The sequence below is a fragment of the Fundulus heteroclitus genome, chromosome 22 (genome assembly GCF_011125445.2).
Source record: "Fundulus heteroclitus isolate FHET01 chromosome 22, MU-UCD_Fhet_4.1, whole genome shotgun sequence".
NCBI classification, from domain to species: domain Eukaryota; kingdom Metazoa; phylum Chordata; class Actinopteri; order Cyprinodontiformes; family Fundulidae; genus Fundulus; species Fundulus heteroclitus.
In genome coordinates, this window is record NC_046382.1 from 6288771 (window position 1) to 6306167 (window position 17397).

A 17397-nucleotide genomic window follows, 5' to 3' on the forward strand; every position below is an offset into this window, starting at 1 on the left:
TTCACCTCATTATATAGACTCCTGTCTCCCTGGTCAAGTTTTATTTCCTCTCCTTCCATCTAGAAGAAGGTTCAAATCCAACAGACTAAAAAAAAAGATTTTATTCAAGAGCTTTTCTTATAAGACCCTGAATGAACAGAATGTGGTAAATATCCTGATAGCTGCTGATCTTAATGTTGAATATTATCTATGTTAATACGGATCTTGTTCTTCCGGCTTTTCCCTTCATAGGTCTATCTCCATCTAACCCAGATCGTTCTTTTCTTTAGCTCCATTCACATGGGTGTGTACTTGTACTTGCAGCTGAATGAGAACATGGTTTTCGTATTTTACCATCAAAGTGAGGACTTTGATGTAAGTCAGGTCCTCGTTTTTATGGGGGCTAGGTTAAGGACTATGGTGTCAGTTAGGTTTAGGTTAGGGTGAGTTATATAGTGGGAATGGTTAGGTTTAGGACTAGGGTTGGGCCATTGAAAGGGTTAAAATTAATATAAGTCAATGAAAGTCAATGCATGGTCCTCCCTTTGTATTTAAAACACAGAATATGTTTTTGTCTGACATTCCCACGGCTAAATGAGTACTGCTAAATTATGCTTTATCATAAAAAACAATGAAAATAACATTTTATTCTATTTTCCTACCCTCCCTAAATGGTGGCATTTTGGGTCCCTATACAGACTGCCACCCTGAGCAGATGTAGATACAAGCAAAAAATAGCTCTTTTTGTAGCTTTATCCCAGTATAAAATCAACACAGATCTGGGATACAAAAAAATTCCCTGTTCTCTTGTCTTTTTAAAAAGTGGCTAAGGGAACTGGGCCTTAGGGCTGTATTATATTGATACACCAGGGCGAAAAGAAAGTGTTACATTATAAACAAAATATTCACAGACACTCCGATCATTCACCAAAAAAACTAAAATGACAATTATTGATAAATCATGAAAACTATTCTCTGTCTAATAGAGACTTATGTAACACACTGAGGTTTCATGTTTTCTCTTCAGTACATGAAGAAAATCTCTAACAAGAACTGAATCACTCGTCAATGCAATTCAAAATGTTGCCTCGGGGGAAACTGGCAACCTTTTTGTTAAATGGAAAGATACACAACCCCTGCTATGTATGACTAACCCTTGGCTCTTAGAGAAGATGTCGACAAGCTGTTTTATTAAAGGCAGCACGAGAAAATACAAAAAGGCAAAGATATTACAAGATTTATACGACGAGGCAAACTGTAAAACACAAATTAGGTTCTTAGGGAAACAAAGGGATCGCCTGACTTTATTTAATTTACGAGACAGACCCAAAACACAACCTGTATAAAAGAGTTCTTTATTTCTAATAAAGATGAATACATGTGAACATATGAGACACTTTTATGATTTACTGCATGATTATTAATACATTCCTGCAAACTGCTTTACAAAACACGGAAACAGATGTGACAGATAAGCAGACAAGAGATGATGTGGTCTAATTTATCGACGCTATGGAGCAAACTATACAAATATCCGCCTTGAAAGCTAACTGGGACACAAAAAGTAGCATCAAACCTGAATTCCTGCTCTTCTTCTTCTTTCTTTTTTTTTAAACTACACTTTTTAGACACACAAAGGACACATACATTGTATGTGTTAAGGTTGTCAGGACACAAAACGCTAACTACACCGTTCACAGATTCAGCAGACTGTTTAAATATCTAAATTTCTACAAAGTGAATTTACATTTTCTTTTTTCTTTTTTTAAAGTACAAAGTGCAAATACTATGGTTTCCACTGTTGCCGATTGTTGAGGGCAGATCCTCGGACTGGGAGGGGAAGCGTCAGGAGTCGGTCTTAGCCCTGCTTCCTCGGGTTCTGTGGAGGGAAAATGGACTTCTGTCAGCCTAACAGGTTTGTTTTTCTACGGCTTTCCTCAATAATCCTATCTAAACGAGTCACATTTCTGACCTGTGACACCTAAACAGATGAATCTACGCAACAATAAGACTGTAGATGAGGGATTGCTGCGAGGAATTGCTGCAGTCGCGTGGGGTGTCTTAGATGATTCATTGGTGTTGTTTTATTATTAGGATGGAAGGAGAAATCATGTAATTGAATTTGAAACTGTCTAAATGATGGCAATGGAATGGACCTTAATTTTTCCCACATTTAGTTATGTTTAACATTCAGGTTACCAAAGTGGGTTGAAACGGTTTTTCACTCTAAATGCAACACACAACCCCCCATTAACGGCAGCGTTGAGCTCACATATTCATAAACATTTGCATCCTGTTTCCAAAGATCATGTTTCACATGTTTCCACCACTTGATGGGAACCTGTCTGTGGTGCATTTAGTGGACTGGACTGGAACGGACCCGTCTAAATCCGGTCCCACAGTCGACAGCGCACATCATAACAGAAACCAAGCCACGGACCCAAAGGAGATCTCCGCAGAGTGTGAAAGTGCAAATTTGGAGAAGGAGTCAAGAAATTAATTCCCAAAAAGCCGTTCAGTTTGCAACAGCCAGGATCCTCCCAGGATCTGTTTGCCTGAACAAACACGAGTAATCTGGGTTGATGGGCCTTGGCCAAAAACCTAAAAATGTCTGGTTAACAATTTGCCAAGTCCAACCGGACTGAGACGATCTGCAGAGATAAACAGTGGGTGAAACCCAAGGAAAGGAGGGCCGAGCTTCTAGAGACACGCTCAAGAAGTGTTGAACAGAAGCTTTTTATTTTGAATACACTGGTAAAAATGTGGAAAAGTGAAAACTCTGGATTGCCTGTAACTGGACACGTTCCCACTGTAGGTCTTAATGCTCAATTACAATTTTTTTGCAAGGCTGTTTCCCTTTACTTTTAAAATTCTGACTCGCATGCGCGAAAGGACAATATTAATGAGTTCATGCAGCCCGCTTTGGTCGAGCAAACATGGAAGAAATATGTTATATGGATTGAAGTGTCCCACCAAAGCCATTTATTGTGTCAGCTTGTAATAAAGGGTAAATAAAAAGAAAGTGAAACTCATTTATGGAGCATTTTACACAGAGTAATAGACGGAGTTTATTCCTAACTTTAGAAAGTCGAGGGCAACTTTCAACAATATCCACGCCTCTCCTCTCGATTTCAAGGTCCGGGCACTAGTCGCAATCATTTTTCCTCTGTCAGCACTGAGCAGTGGCACTGATGGCAAGCCCAGAGGTGATAGCAGTTAGCATTAGCAGTTAGCATTAGCAACTGCTAATGCTAACTGCTATCAGCTGCTGCTGGCGCAACGTTGCGATACTTGTCGATTGAAAGTGACGTCAAGGACGCATTAAATCTGTCACATCCCATGAGATTTGATACGAATCAAATCTCATGGGATTCAGGACCACGTATGGAAGTGGGTGAAATGTGAGGTGAAAAGATCAGATCTGCGCGTCTCCACTGGTTCTAAATCGCCTGACCTGGTCAGTGGGAGCGGGGCCTTCGTCTTAACATATGTCGAGATGATGTTTGATTTGAATCAGAGATTTGGGAATAAACTGAAATGAGTTGAAAGCCGTTAGATTTGGTGCTTTTAGCGCATGCAGCTAATTGTTCCACTTGTACACGACGAGCTCTTTACTTACTAGTTTACTGGAAGGTAGGTCTTCCCCAGATTTGGCCCCTGTGAGACAAAAAGAGATGTTAGTCACCTAAAAACTGGCAACACTGTCAGATCCTTGCAAGAAAAGTCCTTGGAAAGGAAAGACCTGAGCCAATGGGAACCAACAATCAAACTAAGAAGATCATATTTTGCACTTATGCAAAGTAAACTCGCCAATTCCTTTGAATCTTAAAATTAAAATGTATTTACTTCTGCTGAAACAATCAAATGAAATGTAATAGTTTCTCATCCTCCATAAACAAATATAAGAATCTGAGGTCTGTGCTCTGTGTCAAAATCCAAGCAGTTACGTGAGGCCTGTGATGGGGCGGCTAAGCTCGCTTCTGCCTTGGGCCGGCTCTGGATGGGACGCCCCGTGCCAGAAGGAACTGCACTGGGACCGACCGGACAGCTGATGAGGACAGAACCAGATGTCCACAGAGACCCAGGCCGTGTCCATGACCCCTGAAACAGTATTTGCTCTACGGCGACGACAGTTCTGACAACTTTGATCGATTCCAGACTTTGACTCCTTTCCTTCTCCAGTTTTTCTTCTTACATCAGTGTGAGACAATATGATTCAGATTTAAGATTCACAATCTTTCCAGCAGCTGAGAAACCGATAAACTGCTGGTAATTCTTTGTTTTTTTAATCAGTTATAAAGTTGTTAATTCTTATTTTACGATATTTCATCAGGTGTTGATTGCATTAGTTTTAATTCGTTTAATTAATGGTTAGCTTTTGATTTGTTTCTTGGTTTCAGTTAATCAGTTGATGCAGAAGTTGCCTGACATTAATTTAGATTATTTAACTTCAGCTGCTGTTAATATTCCTGCTGCCTGGGAAATGATTAAAAGTGGAGGGACTTTGCGGCTGTCCCGGTTCAGCTCACCCTCTTCCTTGGTCACCCCTAGGCATCCCATCAGCTCCTGCAGGGACAGCGCCTTGTTGTTGCTGATGTCGCAGTACTCCACAAACTTCTTCAAGCACTTCTTGGGCTTGGACTTCTTGCGCAGGAAACGCTTGAAAGGCTTGATCTCCTTCTTCCCGATGTCCCCGCTGCCGTTCTTGTCCAGCTGGCTGAAGTACCAGTGGACCACCCGCTCCTCCAGGGTGTGGCTGGGGTCGGGCTCCGCCATCCTGAGGGACAGGGACGGCTGCATGTCAGTAAAACCCACATTTACCTTAGTAGTACAGAGCAAACAGCAAAACACAGCACAGATTGATGTATTTTATGTTTTTTGTTTTGTTAATTTTGATTATCTTGGATTCCAGCTAACGAAAACCCAGCTTTTAGTTTCTAAGAAATTGAAGTTATTTAAGGAAACTATTACGAAAATGTTTTCTGGTAAAAAGTTTGTCCCTGTACTGTACAGTTTACTAATTCAGTGCTTGGTTGGGGCTCCTTTTGCCTGCATTACTGCATTAATGCGGCGCGGCATGGAGGAGATCTGCCTGTAGTTCTGCTGAGGTGTTCAGGAAGTCCGGCTTGCTTTTAATGAGCCGCCTTGTCAATCAATAAAGTGACACAATGGCCGATAAAGCTGATGTTGGTACTCCTCCGGTCCTTCCTCACCTGCTTCAGCTGGTTTCACCGCGGGCCCTTAGATCAGATCAGACCAGCTTCTGCTGCCAGAAACGAGGCCAAAGCCCAGAGGAGAGTGGGCTTTTTTAGCCGTGGCTCCACAGCTACGCAACACTTCGCCATTAAAAGTCAAACTTATTCTCTCTCGGCTTTAAAGTCTCCCTTAAAAACACCTGTTTTGAGAGCCATTTTATTTCTGCTTTCATTGTTTTTTGTTTCAATTCATCATCATTATTATTATTATTATTATTATTATTATTTGTCTACATGAGCTTTCTGTCTTTAGTGCAGAACTTTGGTTAAACAAACAGTTTTTAAAAATGTCCTTTTTAAATCAAGTGGACCTGGGTTCTGGCAGCGTGGGCAGGTACCAAACAAAATCAGCATCTCCATCAGACTTCTAAGCAGAAGGAAGCATGAATCAGATGCTGCTCTGGTTCTCGACCCGATTAAAGCCAGCCTGGGTTCTGAGCCTCTCCACTCTTCCTCCAGACTCTGGGTCCTTGGTTCTCTAGTGAAATATAAACTTTGCTTAAATCTGAAAGGTTGACCTCAGAGCACTGAGCAACAGTCCAGATGTTTTTCACTTTGGTAAGACGTTGGTGAATTTGTCTTTGCTTCAGTGTCTTAATCCAAAGAAAGCCCGTCTGTCCAGCTGCAGTCCACACTCAGCGGATCTGTGCCAAACCTTCAGTTTAGGCTGTGAGTTACAATCCTGCCAATGGCTATCATTATATGCCTGCGATGGGGCGGCTAAGTTTGCTTCTGCCTTGGGCCGGCTCTGGTTGGGACGCCCCGTGCCAGAAGGAACAGCATTGACGCGGAACGACCAGACACCAAACTTTCCATGACTATCCTCAGCTAATTCGACGATCCACATTTTAATCAGTGGGATCCTTTATAAACACATACAACCACAACATTTGTTTCATTTTCTGTTTTTCTTTCGGTGGGATTTGACTGAAAAGGTCAGAGGTCACACTAAAGGTGGATAATACTGTAAGGATTTATCATGGCCTCATTTCATCTCACAGCAGTATAATTGGAGCATTTTCAATTATAGAAAACCTGTCTCCCATTGTAGAATGGGAGGCAGACCCTTTAGCTATCAGGCTCCTCTCCTGTGGAACCAACTCCCAGTTTTGGTCCGTGAGGCAGACACCCCGTCTACTTTTAAGACTAATCTTAAAACTTTCCTTTTTGATAAAGCTTATAGTTAGAGTGGCTTATGTTACTCTGAGCTACCTCTATAGTTATGCTGCTATAGGCTTAGGCTACTGGAAGACATCAGGGCCTATTTCTCTCACTCTACTGATTTCTACTGTTCTCCAGTTTTGCATTGTATTACATTGAAATGACTGTTGTCATTTCAGCTTTTAACTTTTTGCTCTCTCTCTTTTATCTTCATAGAAGGTACACCTGGTCTGGCGTTCTGTTAACTGTGACATCATCCAGAGAAGACGGCTCACCCGCTATTACCATCTAATGTAGAACAGATTACTGGATCAATGTGTGCTTCTGTGCTTTTTTGTCTGTCTTGTTGTGTCTCTGCTCTGTCTTCTGTAACCCCCAGTCGGTCGAGGCAGATGACCGTTCATACTGAGCCCGGTTCTGCCGGAGGTTTTCCTTCCCGTTAATGGGGAGTTTTTCTTCCCACTGTCGCTTCATGCTTGCTCAGTATGAGGGATTGCTGCAAAGCCATCAACAATGCAGACGACTCTCCCTGTGGCTCTACGCTTCTCCAGGAGTGAATGCTGCTTGTCAAGACTTTGAAGCAATCAACTGGTTCCTTTATATAGGAAATTTTTGACCAATCTGTATAATATGATTAAATTTAACTTTGTAAAGTGCCTCGAGATGACATGTTTCATGAATTGGCGCTATGTAAATAAAATTGAATTAAATTGAATTGAATTTTGAGATGAACATGCAGCATTTTTATATCCACTGTCTAATGTTATGAGTAAAGTGTTTTTTCTCTTCGGCTGTAAGCTATGACCACCAGTATGAGGTTAGGACAACACAAATAAATGCTCAGTGTGTAATAAATCTATGAGTTTCACTTTTTAAACTGGATTACCGACACAAATGAAACACAAACTGATCAAAGACATCCTGACATATTAACATGCACCTGTTCTCACTGCCCTGCAGGTGAGGTAATCCCAACACGTTAGAAGAGCAAACGGCCTCCATGCCTCGAGGCTAAGAGCCCGTTCCCACCGCTGTGCATAAGCAAAGACGAGCGTTTGCACTTCCCTACCTTCCGGCGGATGCTGGATCTGTGACAGCATGCACCATGTCTGTCGACAGCGCGTCGAGAACGCTCGTCAAGAACTCTGTTTTCTTCGCCCCGGGACAGCCTGCAAAAAAAAAAAAAAAAAAAGAATTCAGCACAGAGAGACGGGAGTTTGTAGGAGCATGCAGTTCACACGGGACCGAGGGTTCAAGCCTCCCGGCTGAAAGCGTTGCATCGAGGAAATAAAGGCCCCTGCTGGGAACCTGATGAATGTTGTTCATTAAAAGTACAGATTAAACGCTACTTTCTCTGCTGAAGCATCAGGTTGCTCTCAGAGAATCACTCGATTCAAAGACGTTGGACTAAACGTTGTCCTTCATTTCAAAAACAGAACTAAAAATAAGTCACATTTTCTTGAACTTACTGCATTTGTCCTTGATTTAAGCAGGCAAATAAGATGATCTGCCAATGGAATGAGTATTTTGATCCCTAAAATAAGATAATTAGACATCCTGCACTTGAAATAAGATGACGGAGATGAGTTGTTCCCATTTTAAGTGCAAAAATCTTATTCCATTGGCAGATCATCTTAATTGCATGCTCATATCAAGGACAAATGCACTCATTTTAAGAAAATTTGACTTATTTTTGGTTTTGTTTTTGCAGTGTTCTGCAGCTGAACCATGCACAACAACCACCACTGATATTCTGGGGTAAGATTAGCTTTTTAAAAAAAATGACTAAAATAAGCAAGAGTGAGCTTAGCCAAACCGTCAAATAGAGTCCGTCATTGTCACCTGGTTAAAATAAACAAGGGAGGATTATTACGAGCAGAACGATGAGAAAACTCGGCGTTAGCGCGAACTAATGACAGTAATTGTCTGTCAGGCCGTATAGTTTTAAGAGCGACTTGACCAGGGATGTTCCAGGAGAGCTGGAGGCTGTGAAGGATCTTTCTCACAGTCTGGCTTCCCTCTCATGGGCCTGCAGGGAACAGGAGATTCTCCGGGTTCCTGCTCTTGTTTTACGGCCAGCGCCTGTGGGGCCAGATTCTCCTGAGCGGCAGATAATGGTATGCTTCGCTCCCCTCTAACAGGTGGAGGAGCTGAAGGCTGAAATATCTGTTCTGGTCTTGTTACCCATGACCCAGAGCCGGCAAAGCGTCTGTTGTTGGATGAGGCGGTACCGTGCAGAGCCTCTTGGGGGGAATCAGTCTAGGTTAGGGTTCTGGAACCGGCGTCTCCGGAGCCGTTAGTGGTTCTTCATAACCAAGGCACGTTCAGGTTTTTGCAGTTTTTCAGGTTTTTCATGGAATAATTGCACCACAGATTGACACAAAACCACCAGTAATGTTCTTTTAGATCCATTTTCCCTGTCCTTAGGTTTATTCTAGCTCCTAAAAATAGAAATCAAATGTTTTTTTTCTTTGAGAACGACGATAAATTACCCAAAATAGATATTAACTGAAAATTACAAGCTGTCACCTAAAATTTGCGGCTCTTAAAGCATTTTATTTGGCTGGAGCGAGGGTAAAAGTGGCTGTCTGGATGGTAAAGGTCGTTGACCCGCGGTCTAGACGCTCCCAGAATGTCCTCGTCAGGAGGAAAAGCGTTATTATCCGGCCCAGCTTTGTGGGAGACGCTGCTGGACGCGACCGGCGCTCTCTGTAATGACGCAGGAATCCGAGCGCGTCTGCACTTCGTTCTGAGGGGGAAGCCATCAGGTAAAGCGTTAGCCGCTTCCTCTTGGCAGTAAAAAGGCTTTTTTTTGCTGGGGCCGAGACAAACTAGCGCCTGCGTCTGTCTGGACAGTGTTGAACTGCGGGGCAGGACGCTAATGCGCCTGCTGTCATTCTGAGGAAATTCACTGGAGCTGTTTCACGTTTATTTTAGGGCTGCAAATGGCTCATGTCTCCGTTTACAGTTACCGTAGCTGTATTATACGCAGGTTTACCAGATGCAGCAGAGATTCACACTGAGAAGGTGTCTCCCGTTTGGTCACAATCTGTCATCAATAACAACTTGCATTATTTTGGGGAATACATGCGACAGACCAACAGCAAGTAATGCAACGATGGGAGGGGAGGGAAATGCATGCATGCAAATAAAAATTAGAAAACTGTGGTTTGCATTTGATTTCATCCACTCTGAGTCGATCATTTGCAGAACCGCCGTTTTGCTGCAGTTTCTCTGCCACACGTCTCCACCAGCTCTGCACATCTAGAGGCTGAAATGTTTGACCGTCCGTCTTCGCAAAAAAGCTCAAACTGCGTCAGATGGGATGGAAAGCTCTAGTGAGATGATGTTTTTAAGCCTTGCCACAGATTTTCAGCTATCTTTTAGTCCAATATTCTGCGGTCTCAACCCTTCCACTGTGGCTCTGACTGCAGGTTTTTGGTTGATTTTCTGCAGGAAACTGAACCTCCGCTCACGTCTCCAGTCTCCTGCAGCCTCTAACAGGTTAAGTCCACCGCTGTCTTGTCTTTAGCCTTTAGCTCCATCCATTTTACCGTCAGGCGCTGGCAATAAAGTCTGGCTTTGGTCTCATTTGACCGGAGCACCTTCTGCCACGTGTGTCTCCTTCATGACTTCAGTCTCAGTCTTGCAAACATGACTTCTTGTGACTTTATGCCACTCCTGTCTGAAAAAAAAATCATCCCACCTGAGCTGCAGATCCTTTCAGCTCCTCCAGAGTTGCCTGGTTTAGGTGGATTTGAGGACACACTTTTTTTAGATTTTTTTTTTTTTAGGTAAAACCATGAATTATTCTCCTTCCACCTCGCAGTCATGCTGTGCTTTGTGTTAGTTTATCGTAACGAAACCCCAGTGAAACTCGTAGAGGGTTACAGGGATACCGGGACAACATTTGAAAAGGTTTAGGGGTACGAACAGGTTCGCAAAAGGCAGTAAATTAAAAAGAAAGTAATAGCTGAGCCGGCCTCTACACGTCTGCTTAAGGTTTGCCAGTGCGTGTGTGTGTGTTTCTACGTGCGCGCCCGTGCTTTGCTCTTAAGAAGAAGCAGTGTTTCTGCGGAGCCACACGGAGCAGAACCCTGTCAGCACTCGCAGCCACAGCTTAGGACGCCTGCCCCGACGCTGCCCGACCATCCCGCTCCAACGAGCCAGCCAGCCAGCGGCTCGGCTTTCCTGTCCTCCCCTTTCCATGGCAAGTCGCTCCGCTCTCGCTTCTCGCCCCATAAACCTCTCAACACCAGCGCTTCAACAGCAAATGGGCTGCAGCGATGCAGAGGCAACATTTATAATTATTCTGTGTTTGCACAGCGACCAGGTTTACAGTCGCTGACGCAACTGCCCTACAAGGAAAACAAGACGGTTTGTTTGTTTTTGACTAAATCCTGGCTTCTTCTCTAACTGGAAACCAGGTTCCTATTATGCGAGTCAATTGGGCAGCTTTAGAACGAAGTGTGTGTGCCTGTATTCATAAATGCACGGAGTTTTATTTGCTGTATCACAACAGGTCTTCAGCAGTCGTTCCTGCAGCAGAGTTGGTTTTCTGTCTCCACACGTGCCACTCGAGAGCAAAGACGAAAGGTATTTGGCAGCCGGAGAGGAATTTATCTGTGACCTCATTGTCTCTCTGCTCTTCGTGAAAACGTCCAAGAGTCCCCGATGCCGTCTGCGCGGAGACGGAGAGCCGTTCTGCTACGCCCAGCACCTGCGAGCAGAGCGCATACCCTGGAGCGTTCCCTGGCACCGCGTTACATAAACAGTTGTGGATGAGAAGGGGCACAGAGGCAGCTCTGTTGGTGTGCTGCTGGATTATTAAAATGTTTACCAAACCAACAAAAAAAAAAAGGAGCATAAAAAACAGCCGATTTGCCAATAAATGTTCGGGTTTAACCAAGGATTCGTTTACAGGCAGAAGCTGGCAAACCGCAGCGCCACACCAGCTTTACTGGTTTTGTTGCAGCAAGTTGCAGGAATACTTTCCAAAAACAAAAAGGAACCTTTTAACCTGGAGTGTAAAACCGATGCACAGTTTTCATGTCAAAACGGTGCTGAAGTGAAAGAGAGACTGTGTGGGACGCTGCAGCTTTCCCTTCGTCGTTGTCATGTGACCGTGCTCCGTACACAGAGGTCGGACTGAAATTACAACATTCAACGCAAAACGCTACCGTTATGAAGTGTTATCATCAGCGGGAACAAGGGTCCGAAATTAACACTCGCGAGACGCCAAATGTGAGTAAATTTACCGTTTGGCGAGTAAATTTCAGAGGGCTAGCTGCCGCATGGCGAGTAAATGTTTGCACCAAATAATTAGTGTTTTTCAGTCATCGTTTGGGGGGACTCTTCTTTATTTTCTGCTGCTTTCAGCTCGTATGACAACAAACGTACACAAACATTCACATATTCGCACGCGAGAACTACAGCAGCTACGTCATGTCCGTTTGCTAACAGCTAGCGTTTAGCTCAGGCTAGTTACGTAGCGGGATTATGTGGAGATATTTAGCAGGAGTCAGTCAGAATTAATATTTTGGCTGGTAAATATATGCTTGGCCGATTGATTCTTACATCTATCGGCCAACTTGGACGATGAACTAGGAAGTTAATTTCGGACACTGGATGGAACCATGTAGAGAAACGCTGAGTTCAATAATGGACGATTTAGACCAAAGCTGAGAGTAAACCCGCTAGCATTAGCCTCCCTTCAGCGAACCGCTCTGGATGAAACCCTCGCCAGCAGAAACCAGATGTGAGTTTACTGAAGGCCGTAACTATATGTGTGTACGGTCCGATATGTCCCGAGAAACAAATGAAGATTGAACAATTCAGCGGCATTAAACTGCAGCAGCGCAATCTCACACTAAGTTAAGTACATTTATTTAGTGGATAAAATATCACAAATAAAGAAATAATATGTTTTTGAAATCCCTGGTGGATCAAACAGGTTGATTTGTTTTTTTGGTGAATAATTTTTGGATCTCGTCAGGTTCCGGTTCTGGATCTAGGGGCGGTTCCGAGCTTTTGGCAACGCCGTCGTCACCTCTGGACACAGTAAGCAGATAAATTTAGAACCCCGTCCAGCCTGTTCTCTGACAGATCCGAGTGTTTTTAATTATCACTCTGACTGTAGATATGGGTAAGTCTAGGTGAAACTCCAGTGGGTCGAGGCAGATGACCGTTCACACTGAGCCTGGTTCTGGTTCTGCTGGAGTTTTCTTTTCCACTGTCGCTTCATGCATGCTCAGTATGAGGGATTGCTGCAAAGCCATCAACAATGCAGACGACTGTCCACTGTGGCTCTACGCTCTTTCAGGAGGAGTGAATGCTGCTTGGAGAGACTTGATGCAACCTGCTGGGTTTCCTTAGAGAGGAAACTTTCTCACCAACCTGGAGGATCTGATGGAATTTGACTTTGGAAAGTGCTTTGAGATGACGTGTATTATGAATTGGCGCTATATAAATAAAAATGAATTGAATTGAATAAATGGCTGTTTTTTGGTGTTGTTGGTACGTTCTCTTATCTTTCATAATCTAAAAACTTGCTAAGAGTAATATCCCTGTGTCATGCCTATAATTCTGTTCATCTTACAATATGATTGAAGTGGCCAAACATCAGACATGGTTCAGATTTTAACCTGCAAATCTTCCTTTAAAGTAGTTTTGTGTCATTAAGACAACCATGTGAACATTGCCCCCAAATGGATCTCCTGCTTTTAATTTAGCTATCTGCCTCGCTATCAGTCATAGTATCACCACCTGTCTCTGGCATCCTATTATCCGATATCTCCCCCTCACCTCCCTGCTGTTCCTCCTCACTGCTTTCATTCGCTGTCCTCCAGCTCCAGTGTCAGTTGAAGATTAATCCTCCCCCCCCACCCCACCACCACCCCAATCCGTCTCTGTCTCCCTGCTTATTGACCAATGAAGGCTGCTATCTGGTAATCCTCGCCTCTTTATCAAGCTTTTCCTTGACCATCGGTGCTAATGATGTCCGCACACACTAACACGCACAAACACACACACATTGTTATCAAAGCTCTGGAAGCTTGGCAGCAGTTGGAGGCCAAGTGGTAAAAAAAAAAAGAAGAAAATCCCCATGTGGTCTGGAGTAAGAGGAAAAATAGAGACAAATTCCAGTAACTGGAGACGTACCTTGGAGATGTCTGGTTATATAAGGGTCCTTTGGTTTAGTTGGATGGGCCCTGGCATTACCGTCACACTTTGGCTGCTCATACCTGTGAAAGAATGCGAAGTGAGGAGTCAAGGTTGCGATGGACCAAAGTGTTTACAACGACCGGCGAAGCCCTGGTCGTAAAATCAGAGGAATCCCGTTTTCCAGTGACCCCGGTCGGTTGAATCTTAGGGATTCAAATGATCGTTCTGTGGTGAACCAGGGGACTGTGAAACTGATCCAAAAAGATGGGAAGGATTTGGAAGTGGTGAGATGGATTGTGATAGAAGAGGAGAGGCAGCCAGGGAGCATGGGACACAAGCATGTCTCCGTGGCCTCCCTGAGAGACAGCGTTGTCCTTGTTGCTCGTGTCCGGCGGGGTCAAAAAGCGAGTCTGTGACAAGGAGGAAAATCCTCCATGAGCGCCCTTAATGTGCCTTCTGGCACTCTGCCTGGACTCTCGTTAATGTGATACCTTGCAATGTAGCCTAATAAGAGTGCAGCTAGTCCTCAGCTGATCTCTGACCTGCTGTTATCCAGACCATTGAGCCCCTCTCGGTCACCTGCAGCACAGGTGTCCGTCGGCATGTCGAGGTCAGACCTGCAGGTTTAGAAACTTTAATGGAACCTCCTTGGAACTCAGCCATCCAATTTCACAAGATTTACGAAGGTACCTTTTGTGAAACCTTCCAGGTACTTTAACAGAACCTCCATAGAACCTGGTCACGTGACTTTCATGGAATTAGCCAGGTACGACCATGTAGCTGATTTAAATTTCATGAATGCACCTGGAATGTTTTGGAAAGTTTTGGAAACACTCTTAAAAGTAGCAGTTGCTTAAAATACAAGATTTTTTTTTTTTTTTGTGTGAAATGTGTCTGAGGGGACAGAGAGAGAGAGATAGATAGAGGAAAAGCTTCAGTGTCACTCCACAGGAGTGAGAGTTGGCAGCCTTGCTTCAGTTGAAAGCATTCACACAGCATTTAAACTGCAGGTCCTCTAGTTAAAGAAGGTTAGTCCCTCCCAAACAGGAATACCTCACAGTTGCCTTTGATTTCTGGTATTTGTGGCCCACCTGGTTGAAGTCCCCGGTATTGGCCGTCCAGTGTCCACCAGCACACACCAACAGTAGCCGGTGGAGGGGTGGCACTGGACCGGCTTGTAGAACCCGCCTTGGGCGCAGTCTGGCACAAACACAGCGTCGTTGTTACGCTGCCTCCTCTCCTCCAGGGCGGACTGTTGCTCCTGGTCACACGACGACGCTGGAGAGAGATCAGAGGTAACACAAACCATCAGACAGGCGCTCCATCCACATCTGTGTCAGGATACCCAGGGGCTTGATTAGTTATTGTACCTCCCTGGGGATCCCGCAGTCTGGTTGTTCCCTAGATCCTCATTTATGTCATCTGTTTAGTTTTCTGTCCAGTATTTATGTTAATTATATACGCTGGTATCTGTTAGATTCAGTTCCTGTCTAGTTAGCTTATGTTCTTTATTGTTTTAGTAGGTCTTTATTTTCTGCTTGCCTTTCTTTCGTTCTGTTTCTGTTCAGTATTTATGTTTATTATGCATTCTTGTGATTGTTAGAAGTGGTTCCTGTTAGCGTCTCTTCTTTATGTTAGTAGTGCTGTTAGTTCTACTCTTCCTTAGTTTAGTTAGTTTGTTCCCTCAGATCTGGCCTTCTCACGCTTCCCTGTTAGATTCAGTTCTCCCTCTGCCCCTGCCAGCTCTCGGCCCTGCTTTCCCTCTGTTAATTAGATCTCACTCTTCTCACCTGGGTATTTACTGCCACCTGCTACCGCTCCCCTTTCCCCTCCTATATATATATCGTCAGCCGAGTCATTACCAATTGTCAGGTCCTCCGTCTTCCTCCATGTATCTACTCTGCTTCGGCCATCGAAGTTTCCCTGTCTCTCTGTAGGTCTTGTTTTATCATTTTAATAAACATCACCACCTAGCAACATGCGACTCCCGAGTTCTTGTCTGCGCCTCGATCCGATTCCACCCAACCCGACAACGTAAGCTTTAACTCCGGAGCGGCACGACTTCTGGAAAAACTTCCATTTTCAGTCTAAACAGCAGGATGTGTTTATAGCCTATTAAGGAGAACTCTTAATCAGGCCAGGCAGATACTTTTGGATGTCCGCCAAATGCAACACACCTAATTTATTTTCATTTATTGGCTAAATAAAGGCGGCGGTCCTCTCTGCACACTTATTATATGAGAGATTGTTGAGGACGAGACGTTTGTGTGCAGGCCGCCACATCAGCCCCCCCCCATGACACTGTCTCTGGATATTAACAGGCTAATGACTGAGTACAGCTCCCTTTTCCGTTGAGTAAATATTTGGACACTCCTCATGGCCTTTGTAGCTCTGTGTGTGTGTGTGTGTGTGTGAGAGAGACGGATGAGACAGACGCAGCTCATTGATCACCTCCAGCAGTCTATATATTCACGTGCTCCAATTCTCCATTAATGAAGCAACTCTTTGTGATCGTGTCTTTTGTTTGCGTACTGAGAAAAAGGCGGTGGGCTTAATGGGGGTGAAAGTGTATTTTATAGAGCCTCTGCAGCCTGCTTTCAGTCAGCTCTCCAACAAAGATAAGAGCCCTGAAGTCAGAAAAGAAAGGAGGACTTTTATTGCCAAGCCCTCCCTCCCTTTGGTGCGTGCCTAAAGGCTCTGAAGCCGCCGTGGGATTATGCATATTCTTTTTTTTTTCTTTGCTTATTTTTTTCACAGCGGATCTTCAGCCACACAAAAGAGACCGAATGAAATACCTCCACACTTTCTACTGTAACCCTCTTCCCTCCAGTGCCTCTTTATGGGCTCACTTTGTTGGGGCCGGGGCGTTTTTTTTTTTTTTTCACCCCGATACTCCAAAGAGCATATGGTAATCAAAACCACCAATGCAGTATTTCTCAGGCTTATTATTGGTTGTAAATTATGATAATGGGATTCATGCTCAGACCCACACAGGCACAGAAGGTTCTCATCTATGGGCCAGTCTAAATTATAGAAACCAACATATTTCCCCCATGAGCTTGAAACTGGTATAAAGATAAACACACGTGCGTAAAAAGAGAAGAGCGGGGGATCCTGTATGTGTGCCATGTGGTGATAATTACAGGTTTGAAGCAATACTAGAAACCGCAGCGTAGCAGATCCTCAAAGCCCGACGCACTTCAACACCAAGATCTATTGGCTTCACAACCCGGCATCTGTCCTTAAAAGACAGGAACGGCCTCAAACTATGATTGCTTACACACGACGGACCGGCTCAAAGCGGGCTCTCTGCCGGCGTTTGAACACATCCCGAACTTCAACATCAAAGAATAATAAAAAAACTAAACTCACATGACGATCTGGATCTGTTCTGCCGGCTGCGGACCTGCTCCAACCACAGGTCGGGGTACGGGGAAGTGACGTCTGAAAGAAATGACAGCGGCTGCGTTAACGGGAGTTACCTGAGCCGATCCTGGCGTTTGAACGAGCTACACGCGGTAAAACACATGCAGGTTGTTTTGTTACAAACTCCAGGAGTGGAAAACCGAAGCTACAGGTGGCTGCTGTTACCAGGAGAGTTCTCAGTCTGATCGGTGACAATGCTCAGCTTATCCGTACATGTAAATGTGAAATTAAATATGTAATTTATGACTCCAATAAAGTTTCCATAGGCTGAACTGACTACCAGACTCTGTGCAGATGGATCCTGGACATACAAAATAATAAACTAAAGGTTGTAAAGGTCAATTAGAAGCCAGTTGTAAAGGTTTATACCAAGCTGATATCTCTGTCCCTGCTCCTGTTCTGCTGCAGCGTG

At 44.2% G+C, this 17397-nt stretch overlaps 1 protein-coding gene across 2 annotated transcripts in view; it reads right to left on the reverse strand.

Annotated features, from left to right (window-relative positions):
• Positions 1–1317: 1317 nt before the first annotated feature.
• Positions 1318–17397, reverse strand: part of smoc2 (SPARC related modular calcium binding 2) — a 42111-nt gene continuing 26031 nt past the window's right edge. For both annotated transcript variants that reach the window (XM_036126523.1, XM_036126522.1), the window contains exons 8-14: positions 16932–17003; positions 14651–14837; positions 13557–13639; positions 7465–7564; positions 4509–4756; positions 3599–3636; positions 1318–1858 (exon numbers count right to left, since the gene is read on the reverse strand). In XM_036126523.1, the coding sequence (XP_035982416.1) occupies positions 1838–1858; positions 3599–3636; positions 4509–4756; positions 7465–7564; positions 13557–13639; positions 14651–14837; positions 16932–17003 (749 nt within the window). In that variant the 3' untranslated portion in view covers positions 1318–1837. The remainder of the gene's footprint in view (positions 1859–3598; positions 3637–4508; positions 4757–7464; positions 7565–13556; positions 13640–14650; positions 14838–16931; positions 17004–17397) is intronic.